Source organism: Danio aesculapii, chromosome 8, assembly GCF_903798145.1.
Source record: "Danio aesculapii chromosome 8, fDanAes4.1, whole genome shotgun sequence".
In the NCBI taxonomy this organism is placed as follows: Eukaryota; Metazoa; Chordata; class Actinopteri; order Cypriniformes; family Danionidae; genus Danio; species Danio aesculapii.
In genome coordinates this window covers 22229685-22251659 of record NC_079442.1, presented here as the reverse complement: position 1 = coordinate 22251659, position 21975 = coordinate 22229685, and the positions used below count along the sequence as shown (strand labels likewise).

General features: G+C 34.8%; 1 protein-coding gene across 2 annotated transcripts in view; it reads left to right on the top strand.

Moving 5' to 3' along the window:
- oxct1a (3-oxoacid CoA transferase 1a) overlaps positions 1-21975 on the top strand; it is a 154988-nt gene that overhangs the window by 20247 nt on the left and 112766 nt on the right. The window contains exons 6-7 of one of the 2 annotated variants that reach the window (XM_056463410.1): positions 402-508; positions 2389-2449. The exons of the other annotated variant lie outside the window; for it this stretch is intronic. Of the exons in view, the coding sequence (XP_056319385.1) occupies positions 402-508; positions 2389-2449 (168 nt within the window). The remainder of the gene's footprint in view (positions 1-401; positions 509-2388; positions 2450-21975) is intronic. 2 annotated transcript variants of the gene reach the window in all.

Below are 21975 nucleotides of genomic sequence, written 5' to 3'. Positions count from 1 at the left end.
TCATTGCTGAACTGGTGGACAATTTCAGTTGCACTGCCCACTAAGAGTCTCCAAAGAGTCCCGAAATGTTAGGCTACCAGTTAAATAGGATTTGACAGATAATTAAGGATTTTTTTTTTCCATCTGCCAGATTGACTCAGATTGACCAGAATAAGGATCTGAAATTGTTCCCTAATTTTTGATCCGTGTATTTTTTTAAAAATGTCAGAATGTTTGTAACTCATGAAGTGTATTAAAAAAAAAGCTCTTGTTTTACTCCTGCTAAAATAATTTCAAACAGGACTAAACAGTAAATAAACTTGAAACTTAGATAATGTTGATCTCCGCTGAATAACTGATGAGATCAGTACATACAAAAAATAAGATCTAGGATCACATATGATTTGCCACTGTTGTTTCAGGTGCGTGAATTTAATGGCCGCCACTACATCATGGAAAAGTCCATAACAGGTGACTTTGCACTGGTCAAAGCCTGGAAAGCGGACAAAGCTGGAAATATCATCTTCAGGTACAAATATTGCTTCTTCTCAAGCTGTATAGCTGCATTGCAGATAGACTGCAAGTTTCTTGTATTTTTTTTTAACAGTACATTATCACATGTACAGTATCACATGGTGTGTTTGGTGTTTTGCCCAAACCTGAAAATAGCTCTTTTCTCTCACCTTTCTGTTTCCATTTAGCACATACCCACAGACTATTTCACTGAAGGCAAGGCCACATGAGATACTTTTTTGAAAAGGAGACATACGCAGTACATTATTTTAGATAGCATTTTAAACATTACATGTAGTGAAAACCCAGTCATTTTTATTATACTAAATGACATTGTAAAAATAGTACTAAAATACATAAAAAAAAAAATATATAGGAATTTTATTTTTCATTTTGAAATGCTCAACTGTGCATACTTTAAGGCTGGTATATTTTTCGTTCTTTGTTCGCTCCTTCGATTGCTCTTTTGTTCGTTCGTTCGTTTATTTATTATGTATTAAGTATTTAATATTACTTATTAGGTTTATAAAGGTAACATTATAACATTATGCAATATTTAATATTATTTATTAGATTTATAAAGGTGTGTCTTGTTTTAAAACAATTTTAAAAATCTAAATGTATTTTTTCCTGAGTTTTTAGCATCTTTACTCCTGCCTATTCGAGTGTCACATGATCATAAAGCATTTTAAATACAATATTGAAATTTATATTAATCAGTTCATTTTTCTTTTAATGTTATTTAATGTGATTGAGCACAGCTAAATGAAAATGAACAGTTGTATTTATAACTAATGTTCACAGATGTAATTCTAAATAGATAAATACATACATACATACATGCATGTATACATGCAGTGCTCAGCATAGAGTACACCCCATTTTGAAAATAAATATTTTTATCAATTTCTCAGTGAATATAGGTAATGTATTTTGGTGCATTTAAACAAAACAGATATATTAAACGGATATATTTATTCAAATAATATTTTAGTTACCAAACACATTTAGAAATTAAAAGATAATACAATTAAATTCAAGCAAAATGTTGCAAAAAAAAACTACAACCTACAAAATTTCAACAAAATTTTTTTGCTTCTCTTGATTTTTCCTTTTTTTTTTTTTTTTTAATTTGTATTTAATGTTTCTATAGCAAATAAATTTGGGTGTACTCGTTTTTGGACCGTTATCATAAGTTATTTTGTTAGATAAGCTCCAGATTAGGCTTCAGTACTGACTAATCTACTGTATATCCACAAATATAATATTGTATAGCTTCATATTAAAAATATGACGTTGAAAAAGATTTGTGAGGGGTGTACTTATATATGCTGAGCACTGTACATATGTTAAACAATATATTTCATTGATCCCAAATATTTGAATAGTGTATATATAATATAAATGTATGTTTTATGGGATATATTATAAGAGGATGTTATATTAAAATACATTCCATAATACATTCTGTATATAACGTTTTATAAAATATGCAACTAAAGATTTAATCAATGTGAGGACATTGCATATTATTTATTTCTCATTTATTTACATCTTGCAAACTTGTATAATTTATTTAAAATGCAGTATTTTGTTTTACCACAAGGGTGCACTGTTTCCTTTTCCATTAAAATGAAAACGCTCTTGTTTTGCTTTAGTTGATGTTTTTTTTAGGAGGGGGCGCTAATATGGATGTGATGATGACTTGACAAAAGCAGTTTCTAACAATCATTCTGCACTGATTTTTATGTCTTCTCATTCTAATTTCACCAAATTTCATCATCAGTGCTTCTTAAACAGAGAAAAGAACATCACACTCACATATTTACAGTAATATTTCAATAGTTTTATAGATGCTGATCATGTACATTTTTATTATTATTTTTTTTAAACCAGAAAAACAGCCCGAAACTTTAACCAGCCGATGTGCAAGGCAGCCAAGACCACGATTGTGGAGGTAAGTGTTGCAGTTAAAATGCATTACTTTAGATTTAAAAGCTTATGCATTTGTCATATTATCTATCCTATGAATTTGATTAATTTATATAAACGTATATATTTCTTACCCTGCATTTCATTTCATCATTGTTTCCCACGTAAACAAAACAAATTGTGGGTTTCATCTAGATCTTTGAAGTTTTTCTCCCTCTATTCACTCTTTTTCATTTCCTTTCTACCGAGAGCGCTTTTCAAACACTTGTCTGCATATCAAATATGCTTTTATCTAAGCCTTTGTTCAAAACACGCTGCTACCAACAAAAGACTTATCAAAAGGCATTTTCAGTCCAACGAACTCATATTAATTAATCTGGTCTTCCAGTTTTTCTGTTCTTTCTCATGTAGCCCTGGTTTGAAATGACCACTGCTATTTTCTGAAACTAGACTTTACTATTGACCAGTGGTGTAAAGTAACAAATTACAAATACTCAATGTAATAGAGTAGTTTTTTTTCAGTAATTTTACTTAGTAGTTTTCAAAAATGTGTACTTTTTTCTTAAGTACATTTTTAGTGCAGTATTGGTACTTTTACTCCACTACTTTCCTTCAACCTGCAGTCACTACTTTATTTTACCTTGTCTATGGGGATTAGAAAATGACCAACCTAAAATCAACCAAATATCAACATCTAATGATGTTACAGCTTGATGTTGTGTGGACGTTACCACTATGAAGTTTATCAGATGTTGGAATTTGGTTGCCATACCTGACAAATAAATGTCAGTATTTGACGTCAATATTTCATTGGTTTAAGATGTTGGCCCGACAATGGATTTTGCTTACTTTCTTACGCAAGCTAAAATCAACCAAAAATCAACGTCATTTGATGTCGTTATTGGACGTCAAAATAACATTGTCCTTAGAAGCTGGCTAGACATTGAATTTTGATCACCTGACATCACAATCTAACCTAATATGACGTTGTGTGCCTGCTGAGCAATAACTAAACGCACTACAGAATGTTACGTTTACACACATCCACAAATTACATGTAAACGCATCAGCCTTTTACAGCGTAATACTCACTACTCTTGAGTACTTTTGAAAGGTCTACTTTTTACTCATACTTTGAGTAATGTTTACATCAGATAGTTTTACTCTACTTGCTCTACATTTTAAGGTAATGTACTTTTACTTAAGTACTCTTTCCATCACGGCTATTGACCTATCAATAAATATATTACTAGGACTATCATCTGGAAGGAAGACTTTTAGGTTGCTCAGATTTTTAAATTGTCTTCTTCTGCAATAAAACATGTTAAAAATAATGTATTATATTATATTGCATAAATTAAAACATTTATTAATACAATTGAATTATTATAATTACGTGAGATCTGCTTCCTTCATGCGCTGTTTTTCTGAGACGAGGCGGAGATTAAGGCACACTCTGACAGGCACATGAGAACGGTGGGTGGGGAGAGCATTAAAGGCACAGGCCACAAAAACAGCTATATTGTGTTCAAAGCAGAAAATTCCAACATTCTGAAAGGTATAATAAAAAATCTGATGGGTGTTTTGAGCTGAAACTTTACAGACACATTCTGGAGACACAAAAGACTTATCTTAAATCTTGAAAAGGAGGTAATTAGGTGCTCTTTAATGTTACTTTTTGCAATATATTTTTGTTTGCAATCGATCAATCAATGTATTACTAGAACTTTCATCCAATATAAAGGGATTTGCCAGGTCGATATTCTTTAAGTGTATTTTGCTGCAGTGAAAATATGTTAAAAGCATTTTGCTTAATTTCTACTTTTATTTATCACAAGCATTTTATTAGAATGTTTCTGTTAAAGGGACAGTTCACCCAAAAAATTTATTCTGCCATCATTTGCTAACCCTTGACTTTATTTGTGAGTTTTTTTGTTCTGTTGAACACAAAAGAAGATATTTTGAAGAATGTTGGAAACCTGTGACCATTGACTTCCATAGTAAAAAGTAACAACTAACATGTAAGTCATGTAAGTCAAGTAATATGTAAATAATGGTTACAGGTTTGCCACATTCTTTAAAATATATTCTTTTGTGTTCAATCATAACAAACATTTTTAAAAGACGTAAGTAAACGATGGTAGAATATCCAGTTTTGGGTGAACTATACATTCAATATGTTTTAATTTAACTGAGCTAACTTGACAATCAATGAAATGTTGTAGTTTTAACTAATGCTACTTTTCCCGTAACTACTCTTTACAATCAATCCACCAATCAATCCATTAGTAGTCCAATCATTCACATTCAGGATGATTTGCGGCTTGCTCTTATTCTTTAATTGTCTTTTGCTGCAATTGTGTCGGATGCTATCGGTACATTTCGAGCTTTTATTTGCCTGCTTTTCAGTCTTTATTGTAGCTATGAGCAGATATTAGTGGCCAGTATCATCTGACAATACGGTTATTGCAGTGCCACTAAAGATAAGCTTATCAGTTGACTGAGCGCACAGTAATGGTTTAAGGTCTTTTTCAATGTTTGTGCATCTGGTGATGAAAGCCGTCCTGCTAGGAGAACGAATCAGTCCAATGAGTGCTGAGCAACAGTGTGTATCTTGCGTTCTGCCTCTGTTTGACTGCTTGAGATGTTGTTTGTGGTGGCAGCCCTTCAGATTTCGCAGCAGGGACTCAGGATAAAGATTGACTCATGCCATGCACTGCCGTTCCTGTTGTCAAGGGATGAGAAGAGAAAACCGCCTAACTAGAGCTGTCTGTCGCATCCGCTTCAGAGAGTTTTTTTAGTGGAGGAGGCTATTACAGGCATAGTTCACCTGAAAATGAAGATTCTGTCATCATTTACTTTTTACTTGTTTCAAACAAAGAGCTTCTTTTTTGTTGAACACAAAAGAAGATATTTTGAAGAATGCTGAAAACTTGTAACCGTTGTAATAAAAACTGTAATGTTTGTGGACATTATGGATAATGGAATGGCTGATGGCTGGAGTAATGATGCAGATGTTTTGAAAAATGCTAAAAACCTGTAACCATTGACTTCCAGTGTATTATTATTATTATTTTTTTTTTGCTATGGATGCCACTGGTTACAGGTTTTTAGATTTTTTATTTTATTTTATTTTTTCTAAATATTTAATGGAATGGGATGGCTAATGGCTGGAGTAATGATTCAGAAATTTTGAAGAATGCTAAAAACCTGTAACCATTGACTTCTGTTTTATTATTATTATTTTTTTTTTGCTATGGATGCCAATGGTTACAGGTTTTTAGATTTTAATTTTTTTTTATTCTAAATATTTTCTTAAGTGTTCATAGTTCAACCAAAAATGAACATTCTGTTATAATTTACTAACTCTTTACACTTTTTTTAATAATTATTTTTTTTAGGGGTTTTCACCTTTATTATTGTATAGGACAGTAGAGAGTATTGACGGGGAAGAATGGGGAGCAAAGAGAGGGGAAGGATCGGCATAGGACCACGAGGCAGGAATCGAACTCAGGTCACCATGAGCACTGGAGTGCATGTGTCGCCGCACTAACCACTATTATTTTAAACAAACCACTAGATATTTTAAACAAAAAACCTGTAACCATTGACTTCCTATGTATTTTTTCTTTACTATGGATGCCAATAGTTACAGTTTTTTATTTTTTTTTTTCTAAATATTTTCTTTAGTGTTCATAGTTCACCCCAAAATGAAGATTCTGTCATCATTTACTCACTCTTTACACTTTTAAAAAAAAGTTATTTAGGGATTTTCACCTTTATTATTGCATAGGACAGTAGAGAGTATTGACAGGAAAACATGGGGAGCAAAGAGAGGGGAAGGATCAGCATAGGACCGCGAGGCAGGAGTGCATGTGTCGCGGCACTAACCACTACACCAATGGTGCAGACACTCTTTACACTTTTTTAAAAGAAAGAATTCTGCATGGATGCCAAGGGTTACAGGTTTTTAGATTTTATTTTAATAAATATCTTGTTTAGTGTTCATAGTTTACCCAAAAATGAAGATTCTGTCATCATTTACTCACTCTTTACTCTTTTATTAAAAAAAGAGAGTTCTGTCTTCTGTTAAACACAAAAGAGGATATTTTGAAGAATGCTGAAAACCTGTAACCGTTGTAATAAAACCTGTAATGTTTCTAACATTAATAATCAGCATCCTGAAGTGATTTCTGAAGGATAATGTGACACAGATTACTGGAGTAATGATGCAGATATTTTGAATAAAAACCTTTAACCATTGACTTCCTATGTATTTTTTCTTTACTATGGATGCACATGGTCACAGGTTTTTTAGATTTTTTTTATTCTAAATATTTTCCTTAGTGTTAATAAGATTCTGTTTAAGATTCTGTCATCATTTACTCGCTCTTTACACTTTTTAAAAATAATTATTTAGGGATTTTCACCTTTATTATTGCATAGGACAGTAGAGAGTATTGACAGGAAACCATGGGAGCAGAGAGAGGGGAGGGATCGGCAATCGAACTTGGATCGCCATGAGCACCGGAGTGCATGTGTCACCGCACTAATCACTACACCAATGGCGCCGACACTCTTTACACTTTTTTTCAAAGAAAGAGTTCTGCAAAAGACTAACTTCCATTGTAATTGTTTTATTATGGATGCTAATGGTTACAGGTTTTTAGATTTTTTTTTTTCTAAATTAATATCTCCTTTAGTGTTTATAGTTCCCCCAAAACTGAAGATTCTGCCATCAAATACTCACTTCTGTTAAACTTCTGTCTTCTGTTAAACACAAAAGAGGATATTTTGAAGAATGCTAAAAAACTGTAACCATTGACTTTCATTGTATTTTTTTTACTATGGACGCCAATGGTAACAGTTTTTTAGATTTTTCTCCTAGATATATTCTTTACTGTTCAACAGAAGAAACTCAAAAGTGATTATTAAAGCTTGAGGGTGAGTAAATAATGAGTATGTTTTCATTTTTTTGTGTGTGAAGTATCTCTTTAATGTGACATTTGATGTGAAGAATTTCTATTTAAAATTCTCTTTTTCAACAAGGACACGTTCACTTAAACAGAAGTGGAGATATTTTTGATGTTACACATCGTTTCTGTTTCTAATCAATGTGGTTAAATTTCTATTCATCAGACGTTGCCACAAGATGAAGCAGCACAACTGTTTCCAACATTAATAATAGAATCAGCATACTGGAATGATTTCTGAAGGATAATGTGACACTGGTGACTGGAGTAATGATGCAGAAAATTCAGCTTTGCCATCATATGAATAAATTACAATTTACAATATATTAAAAGATAAATGCTGACTTTGTAGACAAAAGAGTATAAAACACAAATGAATGAATAGTTTGATTAAATTAGCTTATATCTATAAATCAGTATATTTCTTTAAAAGAAATGTTATATGGATGTATGTATATACATTAAGATATTTATTTTTCTTTTTGGTAATAGCTCATTTTATAGCCCTTTTAGAGTTCAACAATGGATTCAAAAATTGTAAAACTCAACTGCTTGTAGTAGGAGTTGTATTATAAGCCTATTTCCTAAAAAGTGGGGCGTTCCTTAAAAGTACCCATAACCCAGGGTCACTAATACCAACCTCGGCCAGTTTTGGAGCTGAATCTTCTCAGGTGTCATGTTGGATCTCAGGTTATTAGATCTAAGTAGATTAGTCAAGACCTCGACTCTGTCTGCACTGTGTGCTTGTATGGCAAGATCATCACTCAAGGGTCAAATGAAGGAGAAGAGAACTGATTTCTGCTGAGGCCAAACAGAAATTAAATAAACGTTCTGTCTTCAGGCAACAAGTCTGTTATACTTGAGGAAAGCTAGTGAATAAACACACAAATACATTGTTTGGTGTGCTCTAACAAGGTTACATTCACATCAGAAAAGTACCACAGTAGAATTTACATGATGGTGCGCTTCATATTATTCAATGAATTACTCTGACCTTAAATAAACCTGGGCTAGTGTGAAAGCCTCCTAACAAGCTTCTGAACCGTAAGAATGATTCACATCATCGTCTTCACATGCAGGTAACAGCACGTATCTGTGTGGGAAATGACTTTCACATAATATACACAAATCTGAGTCATAATCACTGTGCTCTCATGCATTTGCTAACTGGTTTCTTAAGAGAACTGTCAATTACATAGATTTTTAAAATTGAATTTATTATAATTACGTATTGAATCGATGTTAAGTGAATATCAATATTTGCTGAAAAATCTTCTGAGCAGGTCTCAGCCCTAAAATAAAGCACTGTAATTCAGCAATATTTTAAAGATATGTATCAATGAGTGATGAATGATTTGAATCTTGGCACTTGACTTTCATGTTAAGTTGTTGAGAAATGCACATACAGAAGTAAGAAACGCTTATTTGCACACAGAAATCCATCTTAATGACATGAGATCCGTCAGGATAAGCAACTTGATTCATTACACTGTGTGCTCAATATGGCTGTTTCTTATTTGTGTGTCTGATTCCTTATGAGGTAAATATTGTTGCAGACAACACTACACTCAAAACAATCTTGAATCAAAATAAGATGTATGTATTCTGATTCCATATAACATTTCCATCCATATGGATATCATACTTTTAATGTAATTGAACTAATAAACTTTACGTGATTTGATATTTTTTAGTTAAACATAAATGAAACAAATAAGAACAAGATTTATGTAATAATATCATCAAAAATAATATATTCTTATTCATTTAAAATACATTGGGCCCTTTCATACACCTGGCGCATTAAGGCACAAGGCATGCATGGCACGATTTGTTGCTATTTTCAGACAAGCGCAACACTAATTTTCATGTATTTGTAAAGTAGCAAATCCATTTTCACCACTTTGTGGACTCATGGGTGTGCTGGTCTAAAAAGGAGGTGTGTTAAGGCGCATTGTTGGTGCGTTGTTATTTTGAGGAACTGAAATAGACCGCGCGCCTGACCAACTAAAAGCTGGTCTAAAGTCCAGTGCAGAGTGTGACAGTTAAGCACCTATGCTGCTCCAAACGCATACACATTGCTTAATGCACACAGGATGTACAGCAATACACAAATATCTTTACATATGAAAAATAGAAATAGGAAGTGTGTTTTGATATAACTCCAAACCTCTTTTTTTTATACCACATTTTGTTATTATTGTTCATTTATTCGTTTGCTGGAAATTAGGAAATTAACTGAATTTAGGAATAGTTTTGAAACCAATATGTGCGCTTGACAAACTAAATTAAATATATAGGCTAATTCAGTGGAGTGAGTTTTCACCGTTCCACCGCAACGCAACTGACTCTTAAAGGGAATGGGAGATGAGACTCTGATTGGTTTAATGCATGTTTTGCTTAAAACACACCCATAACTCATTAAGAGAATAAGCATAATCCTGTTAGACCTTGCGCTAGGGTGCAGAGCGTATATATTTTTTTGCCCGTAATAAAGCAAAAGTGGATTCAGACATGCCCTTAATGCTTTTGCGCCATGCACTTTAGACTTTGCGATCGTTAAAATAGAGCCCATTGTATTTAATCTATTGTGTAGAGTATGGAGTTGCGTAATTTTTTGCCCTCGAATATTAAATAAGTAATTTCATAGAATTTAACCTATCCTATTTAGATCTGGCTTTTTCCTACAGCTAGATATATTTGTACCATATTGATATTATTTTTTGACCATTTAAATGTATTACTATATCATTTTAACAGAGTTTAATTGATTCTAAGGAATTTGACAACCTAACAAAAACTTGACAAATTAAATAAAATCAAAAGGTTACAAACGGTTAATGATAAACTTCCTCGTGATTCATTAGTTTTGCAAATCACTAGCCAAATAAGGCTATCAATTTTTTTTTTTTTTTTATCTAACTATCATGTTTATTTTTACAATTGACAGACAAGCTTTCAGTATCAGCAATAGTGTGCTCCCCTACCAATTTGTGCACCAGTAACCAGACAAAAATAGTGAATAATTTCTGGAAAAATTACTTATTGATTTCGGCCAGAAGCTGACATGCAGCTCTACAATACCCTTATGAGGGATACCCACAGAATGTGAGAATGTGAATTGAAAACGATTGAAGCTATTCTACTAGCTATCCTAGTGAATTGGAAATTTGGATAATTTTAATATAATTGAAATGTTGCATTCATTCATTTTCCTTCGGCTTAGTCCCTTATTTTATTAGGGGTTTCCACAGCGGAATAAACTGTCAACTATTCCGGCATATGTTTTACGCAGCAGATGCCCTTCCAGCCACAACCCAGTACTGGGAAACACCCATACACTCTCGCATTCACACTCCTACACTACAGCCAATTAGATTCTCCAATTCGCTTATAACACATATCTTTGGACTGTGGGGGAAATCGGACCACCCGGCGAAAAATCACTTGAACATGAAGATAACATACAAACTCCACACAGAAATGGCAACTGGTCCAGCTGGGACTCGAACCAGCGACATTCTTGCTAACTACTGAGCCCTCAAATGATACGTATTGATTCACAAACACATGCAAATGGTGGCATCTCAAACAAGACAACACTACAATGCTTATATGAAATTATAAAAGACAGTAAAGATTAATTAATTCATTGTTTATCTGGGTCTCCAAGCTATATGCTGTTTAAGCTAGCTCATCTCACCTGTCATCTTCGTCTTGAGTCCTCAGTTAGTTCACTTGTTATTTAGCAATGTCACAAGTGCACAATATTGGAAAAATTAACATTGGGATATTTTGTTATCCCTGTGATTTATGTAGTGAGATAAGTATTCAATAGATACGTCATAGTGACGAAGTGGGTAGCACGATCGCCTCACAGCAAGAAATTTGCTGGTTCGAGCCTTGGCTGGGTCAGTTGGGATTTCTGTGTGGAGTTTGCATGTTCTCCCTGTATTCGCGTGGGTTTCCTCTGGGTGCTCTGGTTTCCCCCACAAGGCCAAAGACGTGCTATAGGTGAATTGAATAAGCTAAATTGTCCATTGTGTATGTGTGTGAATGAGTGTGTATTGATGTTTCCTAGGGATGGGTTTAGCTGGTAGGGCATCCACTGCGTAAAACATGCTGGATAAGTTGGTTGTTCATTCCACTGTGGCAACCTCAGATTAATAAAGGGACTAAGCGAAAAAAGGAAAAGGAATGAATGATATGTATACAATTTCACCAGATGACTTGAATATTTCTATTTGGTAAGAATTTATAATTTTAGATGGATTGGGGTGATTCGGGTAGTGCATCTGTATAAAACATAAACAATTTACAAGCCTTAATAAATGCAATAAAGAAAGAGATATAAATATTGTAATGTTTTCAGAACAGTATTAAGGTACTGCAATTGAGTAATCAAATGTAAAATAATACTCCATAGTCTTCGTGGGATAAATAATTCAATAAAATAAACTGTTATTAAAGTTACAAACTACACTTTCTTATGTCTGAATGCTTTCATAATCCTCATACAAGCACAGACCACAAAAACACATGCAAATGATAAATTATAATTCACACTCAACATTGCATATCCTGCGATATAATTATAGCGAATTATCCATATATTGTGCAGCCCTAGTCACAAGTCACACCTCCATAAACTAAAGTTAAGTCTCGGTCTAATAACAGAAAATATAAGTTCATTTAGAGTCATTTCGTTCAGCAATAGTGTCAGCACCTCTGATTGACAGTTAATGAATAGTCTTCGCCTCAGATGTCATGCCAAGCACCGCCCACAGACCTTTGTTTAAACATCTGAAGCATATATGGCATATTTCTGGAAACACTTTACCAGATCCTCAGTCATTTTCTGATAATATATATAATATATACAGGATTTCTATGAGTCCAGTGTGCAGCAATTTTTATCAGCCTATCTGGAAAGAAGACTGAGTGGATAAATAACCGGGATGTTTATATAGATGACAGTGCTCATTAATATCCATATAAGTTTCTGAGACATTCATCATTTCAGTCAGACAATCAGGCATTTTCTGCCTGCATAGCCATCTGTTATTGCGAAAATAACTTTGTGACTATGAGCATTTATCAATTTGATGTAAATGCTTTGATGTAAATTACAAGAAGGCAGTACTCACTGCGTAAATGCTTCAACACATCACATGTTATCCACTTAGTTTCAAACACGCAGGTATGCTTTTTATTCTTGTTTTTTTTTTTCTCTTGGCAGTGAAAACCTTACGTTTTCTGTCATTTTGGTCCTAAAGAGAAGATAATTTAACCTTAACAGTAAAATTTTTTTTTCAATAAAGCCTTGCTATCAGTCTGCATGATCTTCATATAGAACTGCATACCCAAAATAATGAATCTCAGAACAAAGTCTACATGCATGTCCTGCTGATTTCCTCAATGTTTTGCTAGGAGATCATTTATAATATTGATGCGTCGCCAGTTTTAAAGATGTTTGTGAATGAATGATGCAAAGTTGCATCTCGGACTGTTATTCCAACGCAATCTCATGGCCATTCGTAACTTTTTGATTTGGTGATTAATTCGTATGAATTCGCACAATCTAATTCGTACAATTTAGTACAATTTGCTCATCACCCAGTGATGGTTGGGTTTAGGGGTGGGGTTGGGTGCCATGCCTACTTTTTAAAATCGTACATTTTCATACGACTAAACTCGTGCGAGTTCATACGAATTAGCCACTAAACTAACAAAGCATAAAATACTTGCGTTTTCTCGTGAGATCAGGCTGGTTATTCTGAGGACAATTCCACGTCCACAAATGGTGTGGCTCACAGCGAAACCTGATTGGTTAGTTAACCTGTCAGTCATATAACATAGTCCCTGATCATTCAAAGTGGCCAATGGGAGACTAGTTGATGGTGGTTTGTCCACACAAAAGTATCCATTTCATACACTTCTCTAAGTTTTTGTGAAAGGATTACATTTTTGCCATGCCTTTTTGGATAGCTGCAGTCTTTGTAGCAAATCCTATACGAGCAACTTTACATAATTTTTCATGTTAATTGCCATGTTACTTTACTACGACGCCTGTCGGACAACATGCCGGACAGTGCAAGTGTATCTGTAAGAGACCTGCAAGAGAGGGGCTCAACATGAAAGGGGCCATAACTTGTAGTAGAGGCATAGCTAGCAGTTATCAAGATCCATTGAACTATGCGAAGTGTCACAAGAGATGTTGTTTGGCAAGATGGCGGAAATACCAGAGAACATTTTCCAGAAATTTCCAGAGAACATTTTCAGCAAATGTTTTCATGAGTTTTCTCTTTACCCCACAGTCAATTCATTTGATATATTATTATATTCATTCATGCAACTCCACTTGCTAACTTATTCCTCTGTTTTTTTCATGACAGTTAGCCTACTTGGGGTCACCCCAGGTGGTTGTAAATGACAGTAAAATGGCGAGCACGTCAAGTATGAAAGCCTCCACAACTCTCAGCGGTTTGGGTTAGGGGTAGGTATAGATATTAATAACTGTGACTGTTTGGTTTAGGGTTGGGGGAAGGTGTAGATGTTAATAAATGTAATGGTAACACTTTATTTTGATGTCTATTTGAGTATTAGTAGACTGTGTGCTTAATATCTGTTGGTACCGCTCCTTAAACAGACATTTAACTGACTGTAAGGTACATGTCAACTTACACTAACCCCAACCCTAACCCCAACTTGACAGTCTACTTATAATCTAATGAGAATTAGTTGGCATGTAGATGCAATGTAACTTAAATTCAACAAACAGACCATCAAAATAAAGTGTGACCACTGTAATTGTTGGGTTTAAGGTTGGGGTAGGTGTAGACGTTAATAACTGTGATGGGTACAGTGCCATCTTGCTGACAACATTGACACGATGGTCTCGATAACTTCAAGTTTTGCCACCTTCATGTTACGCCCCTGTCATGCAGTCTGCAGACAGACCCTATTCACACAGTGACTGGGGCTCAGAATAACGCTGTATGATTGGCCAGATTGCCTGTTCAGCCAAGGGTCAATTAAAAGCTTTTCTTTAGAAATATGAAATTTGGGTAAGGAACGGTGACTGAACAAAAATGCAAAAGTAAATCTTACAAATTCTCTTATATTCTTAAATGCAAGCAGCAACTCTGATTTCATTTGACCTTTTACTTTTTATTTTGCTTTCTCGTTATTTGGCTATAGAGTGCACTATATTCCCTATCTTCTGCATTTACTCTCTAATAGCCTAGGCCACATTTAGCTGTGTGTAAGGGAAGACAGCATTTCATGATCATCCCATTATAATCTGCCAAATGCAGCAGCCATGTTGAATTATTTCCCCTCAATTGGCTGGCTGATGAGGCTTGCCAATGGCTTGGCGTTTGGAGAGAAGCGTTCCTGTTGCCTGTCAGAGCCTGGCGCTGGAAGTACTGATGCCACTGCAGGAAACAGCCACCTTATTTCCTCTCGTTATAAACCAGACAATGCGCCACATCGTCCTAATGAACAGGATATCTGATAGCTGTGAGGAGACATAAAGCTGCTATTTTTCTAATGAATTAAAGAAACAGAAGTGATCATTAGCATTAGTCAAAGGAAATGCAGATTGGCAACAAAAATAATAATAATAAAGCAGGCGCGATCGACACGGCCAGCCGTTGCCAGGCGACAGCAGATCTGTGGCATATTCCCAGTTATCCTGTTATCGCAGGTACAATGAGGATCAGGGCATTGTGGGATGCGAGGCCAGTTGGTTCAAACAAGGCCATATTTGATAGGTCACAATGGTTGTAAAGGAACCAATCTGTTCTTTTTCAAATTTGGTTGAAACGACAGGTTGCATGAAATGGGTTTTTTTTTTCTCCAGGACGGGGCTAATTGGTTATTGATGAATTCGTCCTCAAAGGTATTATCTCCTCCTCCTCCTCCTCCTCTCTCTGTCCAATTTCAAAACGCTGATTATCCTTTTGGTTTGTTGCACATAAATTACCAGTGCAACAGCTGGGGGCTTGTGAGCGAGATCAGGGGATATTGCAAATCTGAAGCCTGCAGATCGTAGTGTTGATTTTTCAATCCTATCAACCTCCTACTGGATTATTCCTGCATTTGTTGTGTTTATGTAAAGATTTTCTGTTATTATCGTTCTGCAAATTCTTTCTCTCAAGTCTCAATCATGACTGAATAGGACTCAACAAGGTCATTTAAATCTATTAGGTCATTTAAATGTATTTGCATTCTGCAATTTTTGTTCACCCTCGTGTCTTGATGAATTGTGTATATTTTTTCTAGTCAACACAAAAGGAGACATTATAATATATTGTAAAAAACATGGCTGAAGGGCATTGTTAGGTGATGTCATTGTTATGTTAATGTTGTTGTTAGTAGTAAAGCATAATCTTTAGACAATAATAATTACAGCGGGGAAATAAGTATTGAACACGTCACTATTTTTCTCAGAAACATATTTCAAAAGGTGGCGTTGAATTGATTTTTTTACCGGATGTTGATAGCAACCAAAGAAATCCATTTATGCAAAGAAAACAAATCTAACTAGTTTACAAATGAAGTTTTGTAATAAAATGAAATGACACGGAAAAAAGTATTGAACACATGAAGAAAGGGAGCTGTAGAAAGGCAGTGAAAGCCCAGACAGCAGCTGACATCTCTCAGTAGTTATTCAGCAATTCTCTGCCCTTTCTTATTGTAAATGCTGGTTCAGTCCAATATCTAAATCACCAGGATGTTGGAGATGAAACCAGGGTTGACATTTCAGCAAGACATGATCCAAAACACAGCCAAGGAAACTCTCAATGCTTTCAGAGAAAGAAAATCAAGCTGTAGAATGGCCCAGCCAATCGCCTTTACTAAATCCAATAGAAAATACAAATTAAAGATCAGATTTCATTAACGAGACCCACAGAACCATCAAGATTTTTACACTCTGTTGAATTCTGTGAAAAACTCACACCTGAGCAATGTATCTGACTTCACTCTCCATATGAGATGCATCTTTAAGGTGCCATCATTAAAAAAAGCCTTTCATATAAAGTGTTAAAATGTTTTCAGTAGTTCAGTACTTTCTCTTCTTTTTTTTTGTTGTTTTATTTTTATGTTTGTATTGTTTGAGTTTTTGTCAAAATCTGATTCCATTCCATTTTAACAGCTTCTTTAGAAATCATATTCCCAGAAAAAATAAAATAAAATAAAACATGACATTTTCAATACTTATTTCCCTTCCCGGTGGTATATAATACTTTTTTAAAATAGAAATGCACAAATGTACATCTTGATCAGGGGTGAATGATTGGTGGTGAAATTTATTCCCATAAATAAATTATATTCGGAGTTAATTATTATATATGGCTAAAAAAAATTTTTTTTGACTGTCCCGCTTAATGTTTTTTTCTGAGGTAAAATAATGACCACTATACATTTTGTTATGTTTACAAAAGTTCAGGGTAGCAATAGTTGTATATAGAAATTTGTTGACACATTAAAAATATTTAAGGATCACTGTGCAGCACCTAAATACTGATTATTTGTCATTTTTGAAACTTTGTACTTCACTATTATCCACTATTATTACGATCACTGCTATTCAAACCACTCGCTTTTACCCATGTGTCACCAAGAAGTTTTTACTCATAATTAAATTAGGTAACACTTTATATTGATGGTCCATTTGAGTATTAGTAGACTGTCTGCTTAATATCTGTTGATATGCTCCTGCAAGTACATGTCATCTTACACTAACCCAAACCCCAATCCCAACCTAACAGTCTACCTATAATCTAATGAGAATTAGTTGGCATGTAGATGCAATGTAACTTAAAATCAACAAACGGACCATCAAAATAAAGTGTGACCCTACATTTATATTTTTAATAAGAACAGGTCAGAATAAGTATGTTGTTTCATATTTACAAACATTTATTAAATATATTTTGACAGTTTATTTTCGTAAAAGTTAACTGAATCACCACATCAAATATTAAAACCATTTATATTGTAGATTGCCCTGTTTATTTGAAAGGTCTAATTGTGTTTTTTTAAAGGTCTTTGGTGCAGATTGACTTCATGAGAATGTGCCGCATGTTTATAAATGCCATTAAAAAAAAAAAAAACTTAGCTGTGTCTTTAGAGGTTTCCTTCTCTTCCGTTGGTGCATGTTCCCCTCAAGGGCCACTTGAGTGAAGTGGGTAATTGGTGTTTTGCCTCAGGTTGGTAGCCCCTCAAGGTGCCTGCTGCTGATAGGCCAGGTTTCCTCAAGCATACATGTACTGAACTAAAACCTGCTTCAAAACATCCGCAAGTGAAGAAAATATGTGCTTATAAAAATTGACAGTAAACTACTACACGAAATCCAACCTCACTATTTTAACAACATATCTTGGTTTTGTGTTTATTGGGAAATCTCTGCTCTCAGATCTCCATCAGACAGGAAGTAGAATATTTTGGGTTGTGTTTAAAATGTATGCTCTGCAATTTATGTTTGTGTTCTTGTTATGCTACGATTCATCACTGTCATGGTTTGGTTCACTTTATGTTTTTGAAACCATAGTACGGTTAGAAATACTTTAGCCTACCATACAGTACATTCAGAATGTTTGATTTAGGTTTAAATTCTTCTTCAAATACACCAGGGGGTTTCAAATACACTATCCACTGTAAAAGAATTGTTCACTCAACTTCAAAATATTTATTAAAATTATACTTATCCATTATTTAAGTAGATTTTTTGACATTTGAAGATGAAGATAATTGGATGCAGCAGAACCATTTTAATTTGAAGAATCTGTAGAGAAACTTTTGAAAACGAGGGCAGGGTTGTGCACACTTACCCCCTGGTTGTGTTATTATTCTGTATGCTTCATCCAGCTCAACTCATATGACCAGTGAGGGGGCAGGGGAGTTGATGAGGGGGTACACACAGTTAAGTACACACAGTTTAGGTCTTGCATCCTCTCCATGTAAGTTCAGACTTCGCAAGTTTTATATGGAAAACAAACTCCCGAAGACACGTCGGGTAAATCTTTAAAGGGAGCAGTGTACTCTTTAACATCATTCACATCACTCTGGCTTCGTTATTTCACTTTCTTAGCAATAAAATGAAAACATGATTTAATGAACTGCCTATTTTCACTCTGATATTTGCAAGTTAACAGACACCAAAAATGTTGAGGCGTCATGCAGCTGCATATTTAAATGATCGTCATCTGCACTGTATGCATAACAAAATGGAGCCTATAACATTACAGCCTCTCTTCATTCTCATTTAAAATATGAAACACACCCTCTCTTTTTTTGCTGAATATCAGTTTTAATAATCAATAATGGCCATTATAACAGTGTAACGTACAATGAAGTCTATACATTATAGGAAATAAATGCAAGCAATAAGTCAATGTGCAGAATCAGTGTACGTGGTTACATAAATTAATATATTAACTTATCTTTGTGCTCAGCCAAAACACGTTACCTGAAAACAAGTAATAGATTCAAAGACCAAATTCAGGGAATATGTCATTAAGATATAGACAACAAGATGAATTAAATATCATGTTTAACAACTATAATGAGCTCAGACGTCCATATACGCTTCAGCGCATGCCAGAGTGTGTGTGAGGTCGTGTGATGTGTGTTTCCAGCTGTGTAGTGTGGATGGAGAGTTGTTCAGAAATGCTGTATGAAACGCCATTGTGGAGGTGGATCATTTTCATTTTGAAATGCCGTTTTAAAACTAAAACATATTAGTGTAAACGGGGCCTAGGTTTGAATATAAGTATGTATACCCTTACTTTGTAGGAGTCTTAGAACGCAATGTATCTTTTTTTAAACATAATTTGACTTTTACAAACAAAGAATACCAGAGAGGGTTAAATTTATGGGCTTGGACCCGTCATCGCTGCTTGCAGCTATTTTTGATTTTAGATTTGTCTTATAATGCTTACTGACACACGTCTAACTATTTTTGAAGATTGTGGATTATTTGTGTGGGCGTCTGTTGGTTATGCTTGGCAGATGATAAGATGGCAAGATGTGCAAAATAAACATTCTAAAATTTTTTTTTTTTGCTACCTGCCCGATTAAAGCGATATGTAACGTGCGTTCACTCCATGTTTCTGATCCAGAATTGCCAACTGTTTCACAACATGTGACTGTCAGCTTTAATAGCCTTTGACGTGGCTCACAGTCCAAAAAAAGAACAAACCTTTGAAAAAGAAAGGTTTTTCTCTCGCCCTCAGGGATATGGCTTCCCTGTTTTCCTTCTGTCTAGGTGACATCATCTTATTTCACTCTCATTGAAGAGCAAATGCTACAGAGGCACACAGGGTCAGTATCTCTATTCCTGGGGGCTGCTTTGTCCATGTAAAGAGATAATATAAAGTGATATATTAACCTTACTCTGCAGTGAGGAAGTAGCTTTGCCATTGTTTAGGACATTACAAACATGTTTTTGACTGTACATAAAAGAATATAACAAGAAAATATCAGTTTGCAACATCAAACAAGCATAATGAGCTATTTAAAGGCTAAAAAAAATCAATGGATGGGAATGAGATTGGACGTCTTAAGTCCATAAGGTTCCAATGGCTGCACCTGCTCTTACATGAAAGAATCAGGTCAATAGATTGATATAATCTAAATCAGCAATGTATAGACATTACATTTACACATTGTAAGTGAAATATAATGCTTAATTTTATAATGTAAATGCAGCAATATTTTACTGATATTATATTATATTATATTATATTATATTATGCAAAAACTATTTTCTTTCATATAATATATATAATCATATTATATTATATAATATAGTATATATAATATTATATAATATAATATATGAGAAATATCACACATGTAACAGTGCGATATGGCTGTATATCGGCATATCCTAGTACCTTAGTGTCCCACCAGTGACGATAAACAGCCATATTGCTCTCCTTCAAGTGTGAAATTGCATTTATACAACTGTTCGGCATAATCGTGTATATAAAAAAACCACCAAACCACGGAGAGTCTCAAAAATCCTATTGTCTGAGAAACTTTTCTTCCGCCATTCATTCACATCTGCAGCTGACCATCAGGAAAGCAAAACCGTTGCTTAAAACACGTTACTTAGAACTAGTATTTGAATGATTCTTTCAGATATTACAAGGCTGAACGGCATGAAATGCCATCAGTCTACAAAGATTTCCCAGTATTCTCTGTTGCAATCGGGAGACCGCAATAATTAACCCCAAAAAGCCAAAGCAAAGCAAACACTCGCAGATTACGATGTTATAAATCCAGCACTACAACATACAAAAGAGAGATTGACTTAGAATGTCACTTACCTGTTTTAGAATGATTTGATCAACTGTAGTTTAAAATACAAAAGAAAATGCTGAGTTTTTCTCCCCTTAGAACTTCCTATGCGGTCTCTGTTGCCATCTGGTGGCAAAACTGTCTTTGCTCTGCTCAGTATGACAGGCTGATGGCCGCTGATCAACGAATTTATAAATATTTAAAATGGGTATATTCTTATACCGTAAATAAACTGTGTAGTTGCTATCTTAACAACTACATTCTCGCCTAAAAAATCTCAAAAGTACATTATGTTGTCCAACAGCTGCAATATTTGTCGAACTGAAGTGAGCCTATTAATCTGCTGTTGCTATGTGGGTTGTAGAAGAGTGAAGAGGCTGTAAGAGTGCTGTTATTGCAGAATATCACACTGCTATCAGCCAATCAGATTCAAGAACCAGAACAATATTGAATGTAATAATAATATAATATAATAATTATATAATATATATAATATAATATAATATAATATAATATATATAATATATGATATGCCAGCGGCGCAGTAGGTAGTGCTGTCGCCTCACAGCAAGAAGGTCGCTGGGTCGCTGGTTCGAGCCTCGGCTCAGTTGGCGTTTCTGTGTGGAGTTTGCATATTCTATGCGTGGGTTTCCTCCAGTTTCCCCCACAGTCCAAAGACATGCGCTACAGGTTAATTGGTTAGGCTGAACTGTCCGTACTGTATGAGTGTATGTGTGAATGAGTGTGTGTGGATGTTTCCCAGAGATGGGTTGCGGCTGGAAGGGCATCCGCTGTGTAAAAACGTGCTGGAGTAGTTGGCGGTTCATTCCGCTGTGGCAACCCAGACTAATAAAGGGACTAAGCCGAAAAGAATATGAATTAATAATATATGCCAATCATTATTAATTTCCTTCATTGCCACTTTTATTTCTCCCCCAAATAAGAAACATTTCTTTATATATAAGGATTCTTCAAAATACAGTTCTTCTTTATGGGGTGTACTGTGTCTTTAACCAATATGCCATATATTTGCACCCTAGTATATGGTGTCTGTAGGGTTAATGAGGCAGCAAACTCTCCAGGGAGAGTGTCGCTAACTCCTACAAATTTCATTTTATGCACCGCATTAAACCCTCAGGCAGTCTAGAAGCCTGAGCCCCTCAATCATCCTCTTCCACATGCATGCCACAACAGCAGCACTGCTAAATCTGGGCACATCTTCCTGCCTTCTCAAACAGTGCCAGACACAGACCATCCATCTGATGTA